This window comes from Chrysemys picta, chromosome 1 (assembly GCF_011386835.1).
Source record: "Chrysemys picta bellii isolate R12L10 chromosome 1, ASM1138683v2, whole genome shotgun sequence".
NCBI lineage: Eukaryota > Metazoa > Chordata > Testudines > Emydidae > Chrysemys > Chrysemys picta.
Window position 1 is genome coordinate 141,688,986 of NC_088791.1, and position 21,434 is coordinate 141,710,419.

The 21,434-nt window shown below is 45.7% G+C and overlaps 1 protein-coding gene across 4 annotated transcripts in view; it reads left to right on the plus strand.

The window, feature by feature from the left end:
- Positions 1-21,434, plus strand: part of LOC101943327 (ephrin type-B receptor 5) — a 144,910-nt gene that overhangs the window by 44,098 nt on the left and 79,378 nt on the right. Inside the window, exon 5 of one of the 4 annotated variants that reach the window (XM_065584918.1) lies at positions 3,518-4,165. The exons of the other annotated variants lie outside the window; for them this stretch is intronic. Within the exon in view, the coding sequence (XP_065440990.1) occupies positions 3,518-3,765 (248 nt within the window). The 3' untranslated portion in view covers positions 3,766-4,165. Of the gene's footprint in view, positions 1-3,517; positions 4,166-21,434 lie in introns of those variants that run through there. 4 annotated transcript variants of the gene reach the window in all.

Consider the following 21,434-nt stretch of genomic DNA (forward strand, 5'->3'; position numbering starts at 1 on the left):
TATATACAATGTAGATTCCTACTGTGCTCCACCCAGCACTGACATGCAGCCACCTCAGCACATAGCAACACAACACAGCAGTTTAGGTCAATGCAAGAAATAAGAGTAATGTATTATTTAGTTTCAACTGCAGGGGCAATTGTACACAGTCAGAATGTAATCTACTCAAATAAGAAATTGGCGAGGACATTGGGGTTAAGATTCCTGTGGTCAATGCCCAGTGAAAAACGCCATGAGGTTTTTAAAGAACCTTATTTATATCACCTTGTACATGCATTATGTGAAGTGATTGAAGGTGCAGTTAAGATTTTATATGGATATCAATTAATTCACAACCTTATTAAAATATTGTTGTAAATGTAACAAAGTTAAATTGAAAAATTAAAAACAAAGTTTGACAGTTGGGAAATTCATAGTGCAGGTGACCCGCAAAGAAAAAAAAATGCTCTGTGCCTTTTATTTTGTTTCTTGTTGTTTTAAGATGGATTTAAAAGTGGAGGCCTATTTCTCCTACTTGTTTTTTATCTTAGAAACAAGTGCCAAGTCCCATCTTTTCTGTTTTTGCTGGAAGGCTTCCTGGCTGACTCAGGGCTTGTCTGGACTTGGAAAACTGGTGCTTTTTGCAATGCAGTTAACTCAGTCAAGCTAGCTAAACTCCATTGAAATCTCCACTTCACACCAATGTAGACAAAGTTTAACACCTTCAGCTTGATTAGACCCACTAACTTCAAGCTAAAGTGTTAAAATGTCTGTGTCTTTTATTACTGTCAGCAATAACTGAAGTGCAGGAAGGTCTGGCCTGGTTCCTCCAGTCCCTCTGTCCCCAGTTGAGCAGTAAGAATAACTCTGTCCAATCTCAAAAGCCCATCTACCATGACAGTGGACTCCAGTGAGTTGCTGTCATTGGCATCTTTTGCTTTGTGGCATGCACCTTTCAGGTTTTTGATTCTTCACCTGTACTGAATTCCCATCCAGCAAATCCTCTCCTCTGCCAGGCTCATGGAGGTGTTCTTGTAGACATGTTGATTTTGGGTACATCTCCTCAAATCATGCTGCTTAGTGACCTCACACCAGATATCCACCAGAACCTTGGTGTCAGCCTCTGACCAGCTGGCAACAGGCTGAGAGAAGGAACTCCCAGATGGCATTGCTGTTCAAGTGCTGTGTAGAAATGGAGCAGGCTGCCTGGATTATGGGATTTAAACATTTTCTCAGTGTATATAAACTGGTAGGTGACTTCTGGTGCAGGAGAAAGGAGTAGGTTTTTAGCAAGCTTCTGGAGGTAGGGACTATCTTTTTGTTCTGAGTTTATACAGTGTCTCACTCCCAGAATAGAGTATTGGGGGAATTGGAGGAAAGCACTGGAGGACTGTCAGGATCTGAGTTAGGTAGCCTGCATCTACACTGCAAAGTGGATGGGTTAGCCGGAGGTAAAGCAGAACCCAGGCTCTAATCTATACTTATAGCCAGGTCAGCTAACTCGGATTTAAACCCTCCAAACCCGTCTCAGAGGTTTTTGTGTGGATGGTTTTGTGAGTTGGACTAAAATCCATGTGAGAGCCTGGGTTAACTCTGCAGTGAAGACATAAGCAGTGATGTGAAGCTGGCTTCTAGATCTGTACTGTATATACGCCATAATGGGTAATAAATTTCTAGATGATATGGTATATCCAATATGAACCAGAATCAAAATCAAGTTACTCCAATACTGAGGGTATCCCACTAGCTCTTCTTCAATATCTTTTCTGTTTTTACATCATGGTAGCTGAAAAGGCAATACTGGAAGTGTGAATGAGGTATACTTGTTAAGTGTAAGGCAGTTATTAGGGATTAGCTAAAAGATGAGACATATTACATAGTCAGAGCTAAGATTGTTTGTGGAACCCTCACTTTGAATTTTTGGCTTCCAAATATTTGGTGGTTTTCAAGCAATTAGAATGTTCTGATAAGTTCAATAATTAAACTGGAATTTATTTACAACATTAAATGTATCTTACTAAAGGTCGCCCCCCATCCTGGGAATTTTTTTACCTTTTTAAAAAAAATGTGAAAACATGCTTTAGATTGCTATATTTTTTTCTGATAGACAGCATTTTACTGCAGTTATGAATGTGTTGTAGAGGCAATACAATTGTTTTCAAAAATGGATGACCAAAGTTTGACTCCTGAAACCATATTTAGGCAACTAGCAAGGGTCCTGATTTTCAAAAGTAGTCAGCACCCAACGGTCTCATTGAAACTGCTGGGTGCTCACCCTTTTTGAACATCAGACTACTGATTTAGGTGGACTATGGACTTAGAAGCCCAATTTTAGGCACCCACTTTTGAATATCTTGACCCATATGTTCAAACGAGACATACATTTCTTAAGCCAGAGTGCTTGCACTTAATAGGGAGTTCAAATGCTACAGGCTGTCCTGGAAGAGCATGTCATTTTCTTGAAATGGAATGATTTGGCTGATGTAGTTTACAAATGGTGATGTGTTACCAGATAGTTTATCTAACAAATTATTTGAATTTATCTAAAAAAACTTCATGCAGAGGATTAAGGGTTACCTAAATTATGCACAACCCCTTTAGATTTTACTTCCAGCTTCCTTTTTTAAGAGCTTTCCTCCTCTGTTCCTACATTCTTTATCTTAAGCAATTATGAAGTCTCCTAAGATTCCCCAAATTATTCCCCTCCAAAGGTCTTTGTTAACAATCACTTCCATTTAAATTCAAGTAAATCTGGCTCAACACCTGAAGTGACAGGTCCTGTGAAAGCTCCACTGCCCTGTCTATTGCAGTTCAATTTGAATGTGTACACTAATGGTGTACCAAACCAGTCCTGAAGGAGTACATTAAATAAAACATGCATACCTTCATTTAGCTTTCAATTAAACATTTCCCTAAACGATAGCATCAAAACAAATAGATACCTTGTGCAATACTCTTAAAACATGCTCATACACATTCCTGAAGGCTAACAGTGACAGTAATAGTGTTAATGATAGCTTCACATTTTGAAAACATTTCAAAATTAACAGAGTTTCTAATAAGCAAGTATGTGCTTTCTTTAAAGATAAGGCAGAGTTAAAATATTTGCTGTTTTTAATCTCCTTGAAGCAGAGGGCTTGCTTATTATGTTTGCATTTTGCCCTTTTCCCTAGTTTATGGTTACGCATTTTCTCTTCCCGTGCTTTCCTTTGAAGACAACCAGGGTACTTCCACAATCTCATTTGGGAAAGTTACCTAAGACATAGTGTCTGCATTTTGGCCATACTTTTCTACACTGGTGGAGGTTTCTATCACTGCCATCCTTTGTCATATTTCTGATTGGATTTTTGAAGTTCATAAATCTTTCTTGATGCTGTATTGTTTTCTTCAAGTTTTCCTGCACTTCTTCAAGTTTTTGGTATGCACTTTGCCCCAAAGTGAGTCCTATTTCTCCTCTTAAATAAAAAAGATAAACTTGTCTACTTGATGGCTGCCCCAGAAAAGACCAGCTGACTTTTACTGCCTTTTATTCTTTCAGAGATTGAACCTGCCCCATTGAAGGCAACAGAAGCTTTGCCATTGACTTTAGTGGGTACAGGGTCTGGTAAATATAGAGGAAAAAATAGAGTTGCCCGGAGTGGATGTTTCAGAGATGGAGAGAATGAGTTTCCTGAGGGGAAATCTTCGGTTGTATTATTTATAGTATTTATACATCTACAGTATTGCTCAAAGATCAAGGATAATGGAAGAACTTTGTACCACAAAAACTTGCGGGCTTTAGGCTGAGACTGTTTTTACTCTATTATTGGTGTGGCCTCACATAGTTCTGTGTCTCTTTGTATTTGTGTCTTCCTAAATAGAAATAGTTTTCCTCCCAATCCTTGTCCTATCCACTTTCGCAGTTATACATTAACCAGTTAGCCCTTGCTGGAACAAACACTTGGCTCTAGTCCATCACTGTACTCTGAACCTGGGTCCACACAGGTAAGAAAAAAAGTGGCTTTAAAGTGACTGGTCACTTGTTTACAACTGCATGTGGTAACATTAATATTGTAAAAAAGAATCTAGAAGAATATTTTTACGAATATATGTGTAATGTGTATTCAGTTCTGCTGAATCAGGTGTAATGCGTCATTGGGATGGACTAGATTCAAAAAATGAATAAAATATCTCCCAGAATTAGCAACTCTTCGTTATCAATCTAATAATCTCTTTTAATAAAGATGCATTAGCTTTATATATATTTTCCAATATGCATTCTATTTGATTAAAAATGATTTATAACTGCAAGGGATATAATGATGCATGCAATGAGTATAATTTATCAGACAAAAACTTAGTTAAGGTAGCATTTCTGAAAGCCAGGAATTTCCAGGTTACACTTAAACTCCTCCCCAACAGTCCAAAACAACAAATGAACCAGAACAGCTATTCTCTCCACATGGCTCTATGATCACTCCATGTAAAGCTAACATATCTGTAAAGAGTATCTCAGTTGACATGAGGTGATAGAGATTTCACATGAAATGGGGGTGGGCATTTCTATCTTTATGAAGTGTAAGAGGCCATGTGCTGGTGATGCTCTCTGAATAGGTTGAACATATGTTGTGAGTGGGCAGGTGCATACAGTCATAGTGTAAACAGGTGGATTCCCCATCCTGTTCCAGGCAGGATGTACTCAGTTTGGATATGGTCCAAACCTGCTCCCTTCCTGGGGTTTCCCTTTATTGTTCACTTAAATAACAGAACAAAATACAAACCACAATCTAAGCTTCCTTCTCAATTTAACTGTTCCTAAGGCTTTCCCCTGTGAGATCTTTTTATCCCTGCCCTTAGTTCCATTCCCAGTGAGACCATCAACCCCTTTTACACCCTGGGTTAGAGATAAATCAGACCCCCTGGTCTGGCTGTGATGAATCAGCAAAATATCTCTGCATCAATATGCAGGGTCTTAGAACCTGCCACTCCAATTATTTCATACATGACATGCATCTGACGAAGTGGGTAGTCACCCACGAAAGCTCACGCTCCAATACGTCTGTTAGTCTATAAGGTGCCACAGGACTCTGCTGCTTTTACAGATCCAGACTAACACGGCTACCCCTCTGATACATGACAATGTTGTCAGTGGTAAAGATGCATGGTGTGCAGGCATATTATTTTCACATGGTCTCTCTCTCTCTCTCTCTCTCATTCAAAGGTTTCCCACTTGTACAATAAGGATAATGATAGATAACTATCTCACAGAAAAGGATGTTAGGCAGGAGCTATAAGGGAAATGTATTATTACGGTCAGATGGTGTGGCAAAAACTGGGAATTAGAAAGGGTCTGGATCTGAACTTTGATGGGTGTTAAAAATCTGGACCCATATCTGGATGTCACAAATGGCCCCTTTCTTTCAAATAGGCTGAATGAAAACCCTAGATCTGAAGAGCCTGAATGTAGAGATGTTAAAAATCTGGACCTGAAATTTGTGGCTTGAGCCCATCTCAGCTACACAAGAATAGAACTTGGGTGTGCCTGGTGCTCACTACACTAGGCTGCACTGTATGTAGGTCTCTTATTCTATTGCTGGTCCAGCAAGGTCTAACATACTTTTATGTATGTCTACATTGCAAAGAAAAACCCACAGTGCTGAGTCTCAGAACCTAGGTTAACTGACACGGGCTTGTGAGGCTGAAAATAACAGTGTAGCTGCCCCCCCCCCTGGAGCCCAGGCTCTGAGACCCACCCCCCACTCCAGGTTTCAGATCGTAAGCCGCAGTCTAGTGGGAACATCTACACTACTATTTTTATCCCTGCAGCCTGAACCCAGTAAGCCCAAGTCAATGGTCCTGAGCTCTGAGACTTGGTGGCGCAGGTTTTCCTTTGCACTGTAGACATACAGTGACTCCTCACTTAACGTTGTCCCGTTGTTACATTGCTGATCTATTAGGGAACAAGCTTGTTTAAAGTTGCACAATGCTCCTTTATAACATAGTTTGGCAGCTGTCTGCTTTATCCACTGCTTGCAGGATTCTCTGGAAGAGCAGCCCCTCCTTGTGGGGATTAGAATGGGGGGGAGGGGCAGCAGCTCTCCCTCCCCCATCAGCTCCCCTAAATTCCCTGTAAGGTATGTGGCTCTGCTGCTGCCCAGCAGCAGTTCAGGTGGCCCTCCCACCACTGCCCTGCTGCTCCTGCCCTCTGCCTTAGAGCTGCTCCCAGGAGCTTCCTGCTTGCTGGGCGAGGTGGGGAGAGGGGTGCTGATATCAGGATGTCCCTCTGCCCTCCGCTCCGTACCCCCTCTCCACAAAGCGGAGGAGGGGGACAGGGCTCAGGGACAGAAAGAAGGGAGCTTTCTGGAAGCTGTTGCTTCCTGTCTGATCTGCTTAAAAGGGCAACGTACTTGAAGTGGGGTCAGCGTACTTAAAGGGGCAATGCACATCTCTCTCACTCATGCACGCACCCCCCAGCACTTTGGAAAGTCAGCACCTGTGCAGCTGTTCATGTGCTGTCAGGAGGAGGGAATGCTACGCTCCAGCTGGATAGCGTGGGCTCAACATCATGTTCAGTTTTTGCAGGGAAGTGTTTGCAGCTACTACCCTGCATCTATTGTGTTTCCTCTGTCCTGCCTCAGTCCATGCTGCCTTGTAGAGTGTGAGGCTACATTAACAACAGCGTATTAACCCTTGCGGGCTCAGCTGAGTGCTAGTTCATCATTTAGCAGCAAGGCATTCCCTGGGAAATATCCCACCTTCTTACTTCACCACCTCAACCAAGCTTCACAATCATTCGTTGCTGTGTACAATATTAAACTGTTTGTTTAAAATTGTTTAAAACTTTTACTGTATATGTATATAATGTCTTTTGTCTGGCAAAAAAAATTTTCCTGGAACCTAACCATTTACATTAATTCTTATGGGGAAATTGGATTCTCTTAACATCGTTGCGCATAAAGTCACATTTTTCAGGAAGATTACTACAACGTTAAGTGAGGAGTTACTGTATGCATAAAGTCTGTCAGAACCTTGGCATGCTTCATAAGAGTGGTGGTAGGGGGACTTTGGGAAGTTCATTGGGATCAGGCATCCCTAAATCTCTTTATTTCAAGTTGTTTAATTTCAAGAATATGTGCCCCAGTTCTTTGAAAATAGACTTATATGACAGTTATGATCAAGAACTTTTGCATAAACCATACTTGAAGTTTCTAGGCCAAACCAGCTTTGGAAAGATGATGTGCAAAAAAGCATTCTAAGAATTTACTCAACCTGATGTTCAGCATCTCTGAAAGAGTTTGTGTAGTTTACCCCAAATTTGGTCTCCAATTTTTCTCTGGCCAAACACCACCAGTCCAATACCTGCAGTGGAAAAGAACTTTTTTGACGATTTTATGGAGATCAAAAATTGAGCTAATAATGGACAGTTGGTTCCAATCTCAAACACAGGGAGGCTATCACCTCTGCATAATAACGGTAGTAATAAAGAGCTCAATTCTGCATAATAATGGTAGTAATAAAGAGCTCAATTCTGCTGTATTTACACTGAGTAGTACCTTACTCCATGAGTAATCTCATTGATTTTAGTTCATTTCTGACATCCTGATAATCCGCTTCCACCATTCCATGACAGATATAACAATGCATAGCTCTGACAGATGGTGCAGAGCTGGCCTTTCAATGCCACTGTAGAAATTGTGGACTGAAATTTCATTACAGCTAGGGCTCTCAATTAATCGCAGTTAACTCATGCGATTAACTAAAAAAAATTAATGGCGATTAATTGCACTTATGACAATTGAAATGTATTAAATATTTTTGGATGTTTTTCTACATTTTCAATATTGATTTCAATTACAACACAGAATACAAAGTGCACAATGCTCACTTTATATTATTATGTTTGATTACAAATATATGCACTGTAAAAATGATAAACAAAAGAAATACTATTTTTCAATTCACCTCATACAAGTACTGAAGTGCAATCTCTTTATCGTGAAAGTGTAACTTACAAATGCAGATTTTTTTTTTTGGTTACATAACTGCACTCAAAAACAAAACAATGTAAAACTTTAAAGCCTACAAGTCCACTCAGTCCTACTTCTTATTCTGCTAATCACTAAGACAAACAAGTTTGTTTACATTGATGGGAGATACTGCTGCCTGCTTCTTATTTACAATATCACCTGAAAATGAGAACAGGCATTCAGATGGCACTTTTGTAGCCGGCGTTGCAAGGTATTTACATGCCAGATATGCTAAATATTTGTATGCCCCTTCATGCTTCGGCCACCATTCCAGAGGACATGCTTCCATGCTGATGATGCTCGTTAAAAAAATAATGTGCCAATAAAATTTGTGACTGTACTCCTTGGGGGGACAATTGTATGTCTCCTGCTATGTTTTACCTGCATGTTATAGCAGTCTCAGATGATGACCCAGCACATGTTCATTTTAAGAACACTTTCACAACAGATTTGACAAAACACAAAGAAGGAGATTTCTAAAAATAGTTATTGCACTCTACCCAAGGTTTAAGAATCTGAAGTGCCATCCAAAATCTGAGAGGGACGAGGTGTGGAACATGTTTTTAGAAGTCTTAAAAGAGCAACACTCTGATGCGGAAACTACAGAACCCAAACCACCAAAAAATAAAATCAACCTTCTGCTGGTGGCATCTGACTCAGATGATGAAAATGAATATGCGTCAGTACGCACTGCTTTAGCTTGTTATCAAGCAGAACCCATCATCAGCATGGAAGCATGTCCTCTGGAATGATGGTTGAAGCATGAAGGGACATATGAATTTTTAGCATATTTGGCACGTTAATATCTTGCAATGCCAGCTAAAACAGTGCCATGAGAATCCCTGTTCTCACTATCAGGTGACATTGTAAACAAGAAGCAGGCAGCATTATCTGCTGCAAATTGTAACCAACCTTGTTTGTCTGAGTGATTGACTGACCAAGAAGTAGGACTGAGTGGACTTTAGGCTCTAAAGTTTCACATTGTTTTATTTTTGAATGCAGTTTTTTTTTTTTTTTTTTTTTACACAATTCTACATTTGTAAGTTAAACTTTCATGGTAAAGAGATTGCCCTACAGTACTTGTATGAGGTGAATTGAAAAATACAATTGTTTTTTTACAGTGCAAATATTTGTAATAAAAAATGTGAGCAGCGTGCACTTTGTATTCTGTGTTGTAATTGAAATTAATATATTTGAAAATGTAGTAAACATCCAAAAATATTTAAAATAAATGATATTCTATTGTTGTTTATCGCAATTATTTTTTTTAATCGCTTGACAGCCCTAATTACAACATTTTCCCCGGAACACAATAGCATTGGGGTGTTCTTGACTGGGTTTTGAGGGAAAGGAAAGCTTTGTTCTTTTTCGAGTGATTGTTCACGTCGATTCCAATTAGGTATGCGCACGCCACGTGCACAGTCGTCAGAAACTTTTTCCGTTAGCAGCTCCCATCGGGTCGGCCAGGGAGCTCCCCGCCTGGAGTGGTGTACTCATGCTGCTCAATATATGACCCTGCCAACCCAACCCCCTTCAGTTCCTTCTTACCATCCGTGGTGGCATTGGAACTACGTTACCTTGCTTGCCTGCAAGTCTTTCCTTAGTCATTCTTAGTTCTTCACAGCTTTTCTTTTGTTTTATTGTTTAGTTTATTATTTAGTATGATAGCTTTGGTGAGTGGGTCGTTCTCCCCACATCCCGCCTTGGGCTCTGAGGCATGTCTCAAGCCCTAGGATTTAAATCTTGCAGTCTATACAAGAAACCTATGCCCAATCCTCCCTCAGGCCAAGGGCAGGGCTCAACCAAGCCATTGTCAGGATCCAAGCAAGGGTTTTGAAGAGATGCCTGAGGATGGTGTACCAGCCATAATCACGTATCCTTCCCCACATTTTTTGAACCGTCTATCCCACTTCTACCGTGCATGGTCCCATATAACATCGGACCGCTGGGTTCTTTGCATGGTAGAAGTGGGATATTCTCTCCAATTCTGCTCTTCCCCTCCCTCCCACCCCCCTTCCCTGTCTCTCTTCAGGGACCCCTCTCACAAGCAACAACTTATCCAGGAGGCGTAGGCGCTCCTCGCCATGGGAGCGCTAGAGGAGGTCCCTCAGGAGCTCAGGGGCAAGGGATTCTACTCCCGATATTTCCTAATCCCCAAGGCCAAGTGGGGTCTCAGACCCATCTTAAACCTGCGAGGACTCAATCAGTTCATGGTAAAGTTAAAGTTCCACATGGTCTCCCTGAACACAATTATCCCTTCCCTGGATCCAGGGGACTGGTACGCTGCCCTCGATATGAAAGACGCATACTTCCACATAGCCATCTGGCCGCCTCACAGACGTTTCCTGAGGTTCGTTGTCAACCACATATACTATCAGTTCACGGTGCTTCCATTCGGGTTATCAACAGTGTATGTCAGTCGTCGCAGCTTTTCTCCGAAATAGACAGGTGCAGGTGTACCCCAGAGGTGTACCCCAGAGGGGAAAGTAAGCCGGTACACCGTACCGGGGCGGCCCAGCTTCCCCAGGCAGCAATTTAAAGGGCCTGGGGGGTGGCAGCAGCGGCTGGGGGCTCCGGCAGGGGTTTAAAGGGCCCAGGGCCCCCCATTGTGCTGCCACTCCTTCCCCATCTGATTACACAGGACCACGGCCGCCTGCTTCACCCAGACCTCCCAGTCCCTGCACATCACGGCCTGGAGCTTCATGGTTAAACGCAAAGGAACTCCAGTGCACAGAATCGGTGATGGAGGTGCTCCTTGGTAGCAGGAAACCTTCCACCAGGGCCACCTTCCTGGCCAAATGGTTCTCGTGCTGGTGTAATCACAATCGAGTATCTCCACTTCAGGCATGTATACCGTTCATCCTGGACTATCTACTGCACCTGAAGCAGCAAGGCCTGGCTGGATCATTCATCAGGGAGCACCTCCCAGCCATCTCAGTGTTCCACCCCGGAGAGTTGGAGTGTTCAGTCTTTGCCAGTCCTATGGTGGGCCATTTCCTTAAGGGCATGGAAGGGCTATACCCTCAGTCTTGCCCACTGGTACCGACTTGGGACCTCAATCTGGTCCTAGCTATGCTTGTGGGAGCCCCATTCGAGCCGCTAGCTACATGTTCCCTTCTGTATCTCTCATGGAAGGTAGCCTTTCTGGTTGCAATCACATCAGCCAGGAGGGTGTCGGAGCTAAAAACACTAACCTCCGACCCCCCCTACATGGTCTTCCACAAGGATAATGTACAGCTCAGGCCGCACCCAGCTTTCCTGCCCAAGGTGGTATCCCAATTTCACCTTAGGATATTTTTCTACCTGTTTTCTACCCCAACCCACATGCCAACTCACAGGAGCAGTGATTTCACTCATTAGATGTGTGGAGGGCGCTAGCGTTCTACACTGAGCGCACAAAGCCTTTCAGGGAGTCAAACCAGTTGTCTGTAGTGGTGTCGGACCGGATGAAGGGACTTCTGGTCTCCTCACAGCTCATCTCTTCCTGGGTTACAGACTGTATCCATACCTGCTATGACTTCACCAACGTCCCAGCCCCAGCTATAACGGCCCACTCAACAAGAGCCCAGGCCTCTTCCACCACTTTCCTGGCCCAGGTAACCATCCAAGAGATCTGCAGAGTGGTGACCTGGTCCTTGGTGTATATCTTTGCCACCCACTATGCCATCACAAAGCATGCTAGAGACGATGCAGTAGAGCGATGCTCTAGTCAGTGATTCCTTAACTCCAACCCCATCCCCGTGGGAGAGCTTGGGAGTCACCTAATTGGAATCGACGTGAACAATCACTTGAAGAAGAAAAGATGGTAACTCACCTTGTAACTAGCAACAGAGAATCTTGTGGCACCTTTAAGACTAACAGTTGTATTGGAGCATAAGCTTTCGTGGGTTCGTCGGACGCATGTAATAGAAATTTCCAGAGGCAGGTATAAATATGCAGGCAAGAATCAGTTTGGAGGTGACGAGGTTAGTTCAATCAGGGAGGGTGAGGTCCTCTGCTAGCAGTTGAGGTCTGAACACCAAGGCAGGAGAAACTGCTTTTGTAGTTGGCTAGCCATTCACAGTCTTTGTTTAATCCTGATCTGATGGTGTCAAATTTGCAAATGAACTGAAGCTCAGCAGTTTCTCTTTGGAGTCATAGAATCATAGAATATCAGAGTTGGAAGGGACCTCAAGAGGTCATCTAGTCCAACCCCCTGCTCAAAGCAGGACCAATTCCCAGCTAAATCATCCCAGCCAGGGCTTTGTCAAGCCGGGCCTTAAAAACCTCCAAGGAAGGAGACTCCACCACCTCCCTAGGTAACGCATTCCAGTGTTTCACCACCCTCCTAGTGAAATAGTTTTTCCTGATATCCAACCTGGACCTCCCCCACTGCAACTTGAGATCATTGCTCCTTGTTCTGTCATCTGCCACCACTGAGAACAGCCGAGCTCCATCCTCTTTGGAACCCCCCTTCAGGTAGTTGAAGGCTGCTATCAAATCCCCCCTCAGTCTTCTCTTCTGGAGACTAAACAATCCCAGTTCCCTCAGCCTCTCCTCATAAGTCATGTGCTCCAGACCCCTAATCATTTTTGTTGCCTTCCGCTGGACTCTTTCCAATTTTTCCACATCCTTCTTGTAGTGTGGGGCCCAAAACTGGACACAGTATTCCAGATGAGGCCTCACCAATGTCGAATAAAGGGGAACGATCACGTTCCTCGATCTGCTGGCAATGCCCCTACTTATACAGCCCAAAATGCCGTTAGCCTTCTTGGCATCAAGAGCACACTGTTGACTCATATCCAGCTTCTCGTCCACTGTGACCCCTAGGTCCTTTTCTGCAGAACTGCTACCTAGCCATTCGGTCCCTAGTCTGTAGCAGTGCATGGGATTCTTCCGTCCTAAGTGCAGGACTCTGCACTTGTCCTTGTTGAACCTCATCAGGTTTTTTTCGGCCCAATCCTCTAATTTGTCTAGGTCCCTCTGTATCCGATTCCTACCCTCTAGTGTATCTACCACGCCTCCTAGTTTAGTGTCATCTGCAAACTTGCTGAGAGTGCAGTCCACACCATCCTCCAGATCATTAATAAAGATATTAAACAAAACCGGCCCCAGGACCGACCCTTGGGGCACTGCGCTTGAAACCAGCTGCCAACTAGACATGGAGCCATTGTTCACTACCCGTTGAGCCCGACAATCTAGCCAGCTTTCTATCCACCTTACAGTCCATTCATCCAGCCCATACTTCTTTAACTTGGTGGCAAGAATACTGTGGGAGACCGTATCAAAAGCTTTGCTAAAGTCAAGGAATAACACATCCACTGCTTTCCCCTCATCCACAGAGCCAGTTATCTCATCATAGAAGGCAATTAGGTTAGTCAGGCACGACTTCCCCCTTCGTGAATCCATGCTGACTGTTCCTGATCACTTTCCTCTCCTCTAAATGTTTCATAATTGATTCCTTGAGGACCTGCTCCATGATTTTTCCAGGGACTGAGGTGAGGCTGACTGGCCTGTAGTTCCCCGGATCCTCCTTCTTCCCTTTTTTAAAGATGGGCACTACATTAGCCTTTTTCCCGTCATCTGGGACCTCCCCCGATCGCCATGAGTTTTCAAAAATAATGGCTAATGGCTCTGCAATCTCACCCGCCAACTCCTTTAGCACCCTCGGATGCAGCGCATCCGGCCCCATGGACTTGTGCACGTCCAGTTTTTCTAAATAGTCACGAACCACTTCTTTCTCCACAGAGGGTTGGTCACCTTCTCCCCATGCTGTACTGGCCAGTGCAGCAATCTGGGAGCTGACCTTGTGCGTGAAGACAGAGGCAAAAAAATCATTGAGTACATTAGCTTTTTCCACATCCTCGGTCACTAGGTTGCCTCCCTCATTCAGTAAGGGACCCACACTTTCCTTGATTTTCTTCTTGTTGCTAACATACCTGAAGAAACCCTTCTTGTTACTCTTAACATCTCTTGCTAACTGCAACTCCAAGTGTGATTTGGCCTTCCTGATTTCACTCCTGCATGCCTGAGCAATATTTTTATACTCCTCCCTAGTCATTTGTCCAATCTTCCACTTCTTGTAAGCTTCTTTTTTGCGTTTAATGTCAGCAAGGATTTCACTGTTTAGCCAAGCTGGTCGCCTGCCATATTTACTATTCTTTCTACACATCGGGATGGTTTGTTCCTGCAACCTCAATAAGGATTCTTTAAAATACAGCCAGCTCTCCTGGACCCCTTTGCCCTTCATGTTATTCTCCCAGGGGATCCTGCCCATCTGTTCCCTGAGGGAGTCAAAGTCTGCTTTTCTGAAGTCCAGGGTCCGTATTCTGCTGCTCTCCTTTCTTCCTTGTGTCAGGATCCTGAACTCGACCATCTCATGGTCACTGCCTTCCAGGTTCCCATCCACTTTTGCTTCCCCTACTAGTTCTTCCCTGTTTGTGAGTAGCAGGTCAAGAAAAGCTTTGCCCCTAGTTGGTTCCTCCAGCACTTGCACCAGGAAATTGTCCCCCACACTATCCAAAAATTTCCTGGATTGCCTGTGCACCGCTTTATTGCTCTCCCAGCAGATATCAGGGTGATTAAAGTCTCCCATGAGAACCAGGGCCTGCGATCTAGCAACTTCTGCTAGTTGCCAGAAGAAAGCCTCGTCCACCTCATCCCCCTGGTCTGGTGGTCTATAGCAGACTCCAACCACGACATCACCCTTGTTGCTCACACTTCTCAACTTTATCCAGAGACTCTCAGGTTTTTCTGCAGTTTCATACCGGAGCTCTGAGCAGTCATACTCCTCTCTTACATACAACGCAACTCCCCCACCTTTTCTGCCCTGCCTGTCCTTCCTGAACAGTTTATATCCATCCATGACAGTACTCCAGTCATGTGAGTTATCCCACCAAGTCTCTGTTATTCCAATCACATCATAGTTCCCTGACTGTGCCAGGACTTCCAGTTCTCCCTGCTTGTTTCCCAGGCTTCTTGCATTTGTGTATAGGCACTTAAGATGACTCATCGATCGTTCCTCTTTCTCAGCATGAGACAGGAGTCCTCCCCTCTTGCGCTCTCCTGCTTGTGCTTCCTCCCAGGATCCCATTTCCCCACTTACCTCAGGGCTTTGGTCTCCTTCCCCCGGTGAACCTAGTTTAAAGCCCTCCTCACTAGGTTAGCCAGCCTGCTGGCGAAGATGCTCTTCCCTCTCTTCGTTAGGTGGAGCCCGTCTCTGCCTAGCACTCCTTCTTCTTGGAACACCATCCCATGGTCGAAGAATCCAAAGCCTTCTCTCCGACACCACCTGCGTAGCCATTCGTTGACTTCCACGATTCGACGGTCTCTACTCCGGCCTTTTCCTTGCACAGGGAGGATGGACGAGAACACCACTTGTGCCTCAAACTCCTTTATCCTTCTTCCCAGAGCCACGTAGTCTGCAGTGATCCGCTCAAGGTCATTCTTGGCAGTATCATTGGTGCCCACGTGGAGAAGCAGGAAGGAAGCAGGAGTAGCGATCCGAGGGCTTGATGAGTCTCGGCAGTCTCTCCGTCACATCGTGTATCCTAGCTCCTGGCAAGCAGCAGACCTCTTGGTTTTCCCGGTCGGGGCGGCAGATAGATGACTCAGTCCCCCTGAGGAGGGAATCCCCGACCACCACCACCCTCCTCCTCCTCTTGGGAGTGGTGGTCGTTGAACCCCCATCCCTAGGACAGTGCATCTTTTGCCTTCCAATCGGTGGAGTCTCCTTCTGCTCCCTTCCCTCAGATGGGTCATCTAGTCCACTCTCCGCATTAGTACCTGTAGAGAGAACATGGAAACGATTGCTCACCTGTATCTCCATTGCTGGTGCATGGACGCTCCTCTTTCTCCTTCTGGAGGTCACATGCTGCCAAACCTCCTCACAATCCTTCTGTCCCTGCTGCGCCTGCTCTGAATCTTCAGAACATTGTGGCCGTAGAAGCATCTCCTGACGTCTGTCCAGGAAATCTTCATTTTCCCTTATGCAACGCAGAGTCGACACTCGTTTCTCCAGCCCTCGAACCTTCTCTTCCAACATGGAGACCAGCTTGCACTTTGTACAGACAAAGTCGCTTCTGTCCTGTGGAAGAAAGACAAACATGGCACAATCTGTGCAGGTTACAACAGCTGATCGCTCACCATCCATATCACCGTCCTTTTAAGAGCTTCCTCAACTGTTGCAGGAACTACTCAGAGAAACCTGCAGATGAAAGCCTCAGTGCGCTCTCCCCACGCGAACTCCCAGGCAAACTCCCGCTGTTAGCCGCTCCAGTCTGGTCCTGAAGTTCTTTTGCTGTAAGATGGCTACCTTTACATCTGCTATTGTGTGGGCAGGGAGGTTGAAGTGTTCTCCTACAGGTTTTTGTATATTGCCATTCCTGATATCTGACTTGTGTCCATTTATCCTTTTACGTAGTGACTGTCCAGTTTGGCCAATGTACATAGCAGAGGGGCATTGCTGGCACATGATGGCATATATAACATTGTAAAAAGCAACAGAGGGTCCTGTGGCACCTTTGAGACTAACAGTTAGTTAGTTAGTTTCTGTTAGTCTCAAAGGTGCCACAGGACCCTCTGTTGCTTTTTACAGATTCAGACTAACACGGCTACCCCTCTGATATATAACATTGGTGGACAGCAGCGAACCAGCTGAGCGGCGAACAGCAGAGGCTAACAGCAGGAGTTTGCCTGGGAGCTGTCCAAGAGGAGGTACGCTAAGTGCTGCATTAGGGGGGCTGTGTTGGTGAGTATCTGAGTGCCTGCTGCTGGGACAGTTGGTCAGTTTGACCGTGTGCTTGATTGCTTGCTTGTTTGTTTGAAAAGTGTGAATTGGGAGTGCTTTGTTCCAGGTGGGCCTTGAGTGGGCCTGACTGGTATATAAGGGCAGTCAGCAGCGAACCAGCTGAGCGGCGAACAGCAGAGGCTAACAGCAGGAGTTTGCCTGGGAGTTCGCGTGGGGAGAGCGCACTGAGGCTTTCATCTGCAGGTTTCTCTGAGTAGTTCCTGCAACAGTTGAGGAAGCTCCTAAGAGGACGGTGATATGGAAGGTGAGCGATCAGCTGTTGTAACCTGCACAGGTTGTGCCATGTTTGTCTTTCTTCCGCAGGACAGAAGTGACTTTGTCTGTACAAAGTGCAAGCTGGTCTCCATATTGGAGGAGAAGGTTCGAGGGCTGGAGAAACAAGTATCGACTCTGCGTTGCATAAGGGAAAATGAAGATTTCCTGGACAGACGTCAGGAGATGCTTCTACGGCCACAATGTTCTGAAGATTCAGAGCAGGCGCAGCAGGGACAGAAGGATTGTGAGGAGGTTTGGCAGCATGTGACCTCCAGAAGAAGAAAGAGGAGCGTCCATGCACCGGCAATGGAGATACAGGTGAGCAATCGTTTCCATGTTCTCTCTACAGGTGCTAATGCGGAGAGTGGACTAGATGGCCCATCTGAGGGAAGGGAGCAGAAGGAGACTCCACCGATTGGAAGGCAAAAGATGCACTGTCCTAGGGATGCGGGTTCCACGACCACCACTCCCAAGAGGAGGAGGAGGGTGGTGGTGGTCGGGGACTCCCTCCTCAGGGGGACTGAGTCATCTATCTGCCGCCCTGACCGGGAAAACCGAGAGGTCTGCTGCTTGCCAGGAGCTAGGATACACGATGTGACGGAGAGACTGCCGAGACTCATCAAGCCCTCGGATCGCTACCCCTTCCTGCTTCTCCACGTGGGCACCAATGATACTGCCAAGAATGACCTTGAGCGGATCACTGCAGACTACGTGGCTCTGGGAAGAAGGATAAAGGAGTTTGAGGCGCAAGTGGTGTTCTCGTCCATCCTCCCTGTGCAAGGAAAAGGCCGGGGTAGAGACCGTCGAATCGTGGAAGTCAACGAATGGCTACGCAGGTGGTGTCGGAGAGAAGGCTTTGGATTCTTTGACCATGGGATGGTGTTCCAAGAAGGAGTGCTAGGCAGAGACGGGCTCCACCTAACGAAGAGAGGGAAGAGCATCTTCGCCAGCAGGCTGGCTAACCTAGTGAGGAGGGCTTTAAACTAGGTTCACTGGGGGAAGGAGACCAAAGCCCTGAGGTAAGTGGGGAAATGGGATCCTGGGAGGAAGCACAAGCAGGAGAGCGCAAGAGGGGAGGACTCCTGTCTCATGCTGAGAAAGAGGGACGATCATTGAGTTATCTTAAGTGCCTATACACAAATGCAAGAAGCCTGGGAAACAAGCAGGGAGAACTGGAAGTCCTGGCACAGTCAGGGAATTATGATGTGATTGGAATAACAGAGACTTGGTGGGATAACTCACATGACTGGAGTACTGTCATGGATGGATATAAACTGTTCAGGAAGGACAGGCAGGGCAGAAAAGGTGGGGGAGTTGCGTTGTATGTAAGAGAGGAGTATGACTGCTCAGAGCTCCGGTATGATACTGCAGAAAAACCTGAGTGTCTCTGGATAAAGTTGAGAAGTGGGAGCAACAAGGGTGATGTCGTGGTTGGAGTCTGCTATAGACCACCAGACCAGGGGGATGAGGTGGACGAGGCTTTCTTCTGGCAACTAGCAGAAGTTGCTAGATCGCAGGCCCTGGTTCTCATGGGAGACTTTAATCACCCTGATATCTGCTGGGAGAGCAATACAGCGGTGCACAGGCAATCCAGGAAATTTTTGGAAAGCGTAGGGGACAATTTCCTGGTGCAAGTGCTGGAGGAACCAACTAGGGGCAAAGCTTTTCTTGACCTGCTGCTCACAAACAGGGAAGAACTAGTAGGGGAAGCAAAAGTGGATGGGAACCTGGGAGGCAGTGACCATGAGATGGTCGAGTTCAGGATCCTGACACAAGGAAGAAAGGAGAGCAGCAGAATATGGACCCTGGACTTCAGAAAAGCAAACTTTGACTCCCTCAGGGAACAGATGGGCAGGATCCCCTGGGAGAATAACATGAAGGGCAAAGGGGTCCAGGAGAGCTGGCTGTATTTTAAAGAATCCTTATTGAGGTTGCAGGAACAAACCATCCCGATGTGTAGAAAGAATAGTAAATATGGCAGGCGACCAGCTTGGCTAAACAGTGAAATCCTTGCTGATCTTAAACGCAAAAAAGAGGCTTATAAGAAGTGGAAGATTGGACAAATGACCAGGGAGGAGTATAAAAATATTGCTCAGGCGTGCAGGAGTGAAATCAGGAAGGCCAAATCACACTTGGAGTTGCAGTTAGCAAGAGATGTTAAGAGTAACAAGAAGGGTTTCTTCAGGTATGTTAGCAACAAGAAGAAAATCAAGGAAAGTGTGGGCCCCTTACTGAATGAGGGAGGCAACCTAGTGACCGAGGATGTGGAAAAAGCTAATGTACTCAATGATTTTTTTGCCTCTGTCTTCACGCACAAGGTCAGCTCCCAGATTGCTGCACTGGGCAGTACAGCATGGGGAGAAGGCGACCAGCCCTCTGTGGAGAAAGAAGTGGTTCGGGACTATTTAGAAAAGCTGGACGTGCACAAGTCCATGGGGCCGGATGCGCTGCATCCGAGGGTGCTAAAGGAGTTGGCGGGTGAGATTGCAGAGCCATTAGCCATTATTTTTGAAAACTCATGGCGATCGGGGGAGGTCCCAGATGACTGGAAAAAGGCTAATGTAGTGCCCATCTTTAAAAAAGGGAAGAAGGAGGATCCGGGGAACTACAGGCCAGTCAGCCTCACCTCAGTCCCTGGAAAAATTATGGAGCAGGTCCTCAAGGAATCAATTATGAAACATTTAGAGGAAAGGAAAGTGATCAGGAACAGTCAGCATGGATTCACGAAGGGGAAGTCGTGCCTGACTAACCTAATTGCCTTCTATGATGAGATAACTGGCTCTGTGGATGAGGGGAAAGCAGTGGATGTGTTATTTCTTGACTTTAGCAAAGCTTTTGATACTGTCTCCCACAGTATTCTTGCCACCAAGTTAAAGAAGTATGGGCTGGATGAATGGACTGTAAGGTGGATAGAAAGCTGGCTAGATCGTCGGGCTCAACGGGTAGTGATCAATGGCTCCATGTCTAGTTGGCAGCCGGTTTCAAGTGGAGTGCCCCAAGGGTCGGTCCTGGGGCCGGTTTTGTTTAATATCTTTATTAATGATCTGGAGGATGGTGTGGACTGCACTCTCAGCAAGTTTGCAGATGACACTAAACTAGGAGGCGTGGTAGATACACTAGAGGGTAGGGATCGGATACAGAGGGACCTAGACAAATTAGAGGATTGGGCAGAAAAAAACCTGATGAGGTTCAACAAGGACAAGTGCAGAGTCCTGCACTTAGGACGGAAGAATCCCATGCACTGCTACAGACTAGGGACCGAATGGCTAGGTAGCAGTTCTGCTGAAAAGGACCTAGGGGTCACAGTGGACGAGAAGCTGGATATGAGTCAACAGTGTGCTCTTGTTGCCAAGAAGGCTAACGGCATTTTGGGCTGTATAAGTAGGGGCATTGCCAGCAGATCGAGGAACGTGATCGTTCCCCTTTATTCGACATTGGTGAGGCCTCATCTGGAATACTGTGTCCAGTTTTGGGCCCCACACTACAAGAAGGATGTGGAAAAATTGGAAAGAGTCCAGCGGAGGGCAACAAAAATGATTAGGGGTCTGGAGCATATGACTTATGAGGAGAGGCTGAGAGAACTGGGATTGTTTAGTCTCCAGAAGAGAAGAATGAGGGGGGATTTGATAGCAGCCTTCAACTACCTGAAGGGGGGTTCCAAAGAGGATGGAGCTCGGCTGTTCTCAGTGGTGGCAGATGACAGAACAAGGAGCAATGGTCTCAAGTTGCGGTGGGGGAAGTCCAGGTTGGATATCAGGAAAAACTATTTCACTAGGAGGGTGGTGAAACACTGGAATGCGTTACCTAGGGAGGTGGTGGAGTCTCCTTCCTTGGAGGTTTTTAAGGCCCGGCTTGACAAAGCCCTGGCTGGGATGATTTAGCTGGGAATTGGTCCTGCTTTGAGCAGGGGGTTCGACTAGATGACCTCTTGAGGTCCCTTCCAACTCTGATATTCTATGATTCTATGATTCTATGACATGCAGGTGAATGAACCGGTGATGTTGTAGCTGATCTGGTTAGGTCTTGTGATGGTGTCGCTGGTGTAGATATGTGGGCAGAGTTGGCATTGAGGTTTGTTGCATGGATTAGTTCCTGAGTTAGAGTTGTTATGGTGCAGTGTGTGGTTCCTGGTGAGAATATGCTTAAGGTTGGCGGGTTGTCTGTGGGTGAGGACTGGCCTGCCTCCCAAGGTCTGTGAAAGTGAGGAATCATTGTCCAGGATGGGTTGTAGATCACTGATGATGCGTTGGAGAGGTTTAAGCTGAGGACTGTATGTGATGGCCAGTGGAGTTCTGTTGCTTTCTTTCTTGGGCTTTCTTGTAGCAGGAGGCTTCTGGGTACACATCTGGCTCTGTTGATTTGTTTCCTTATTTCCTTGTGCGGATATCGTAGTTTTGAGAATGCTT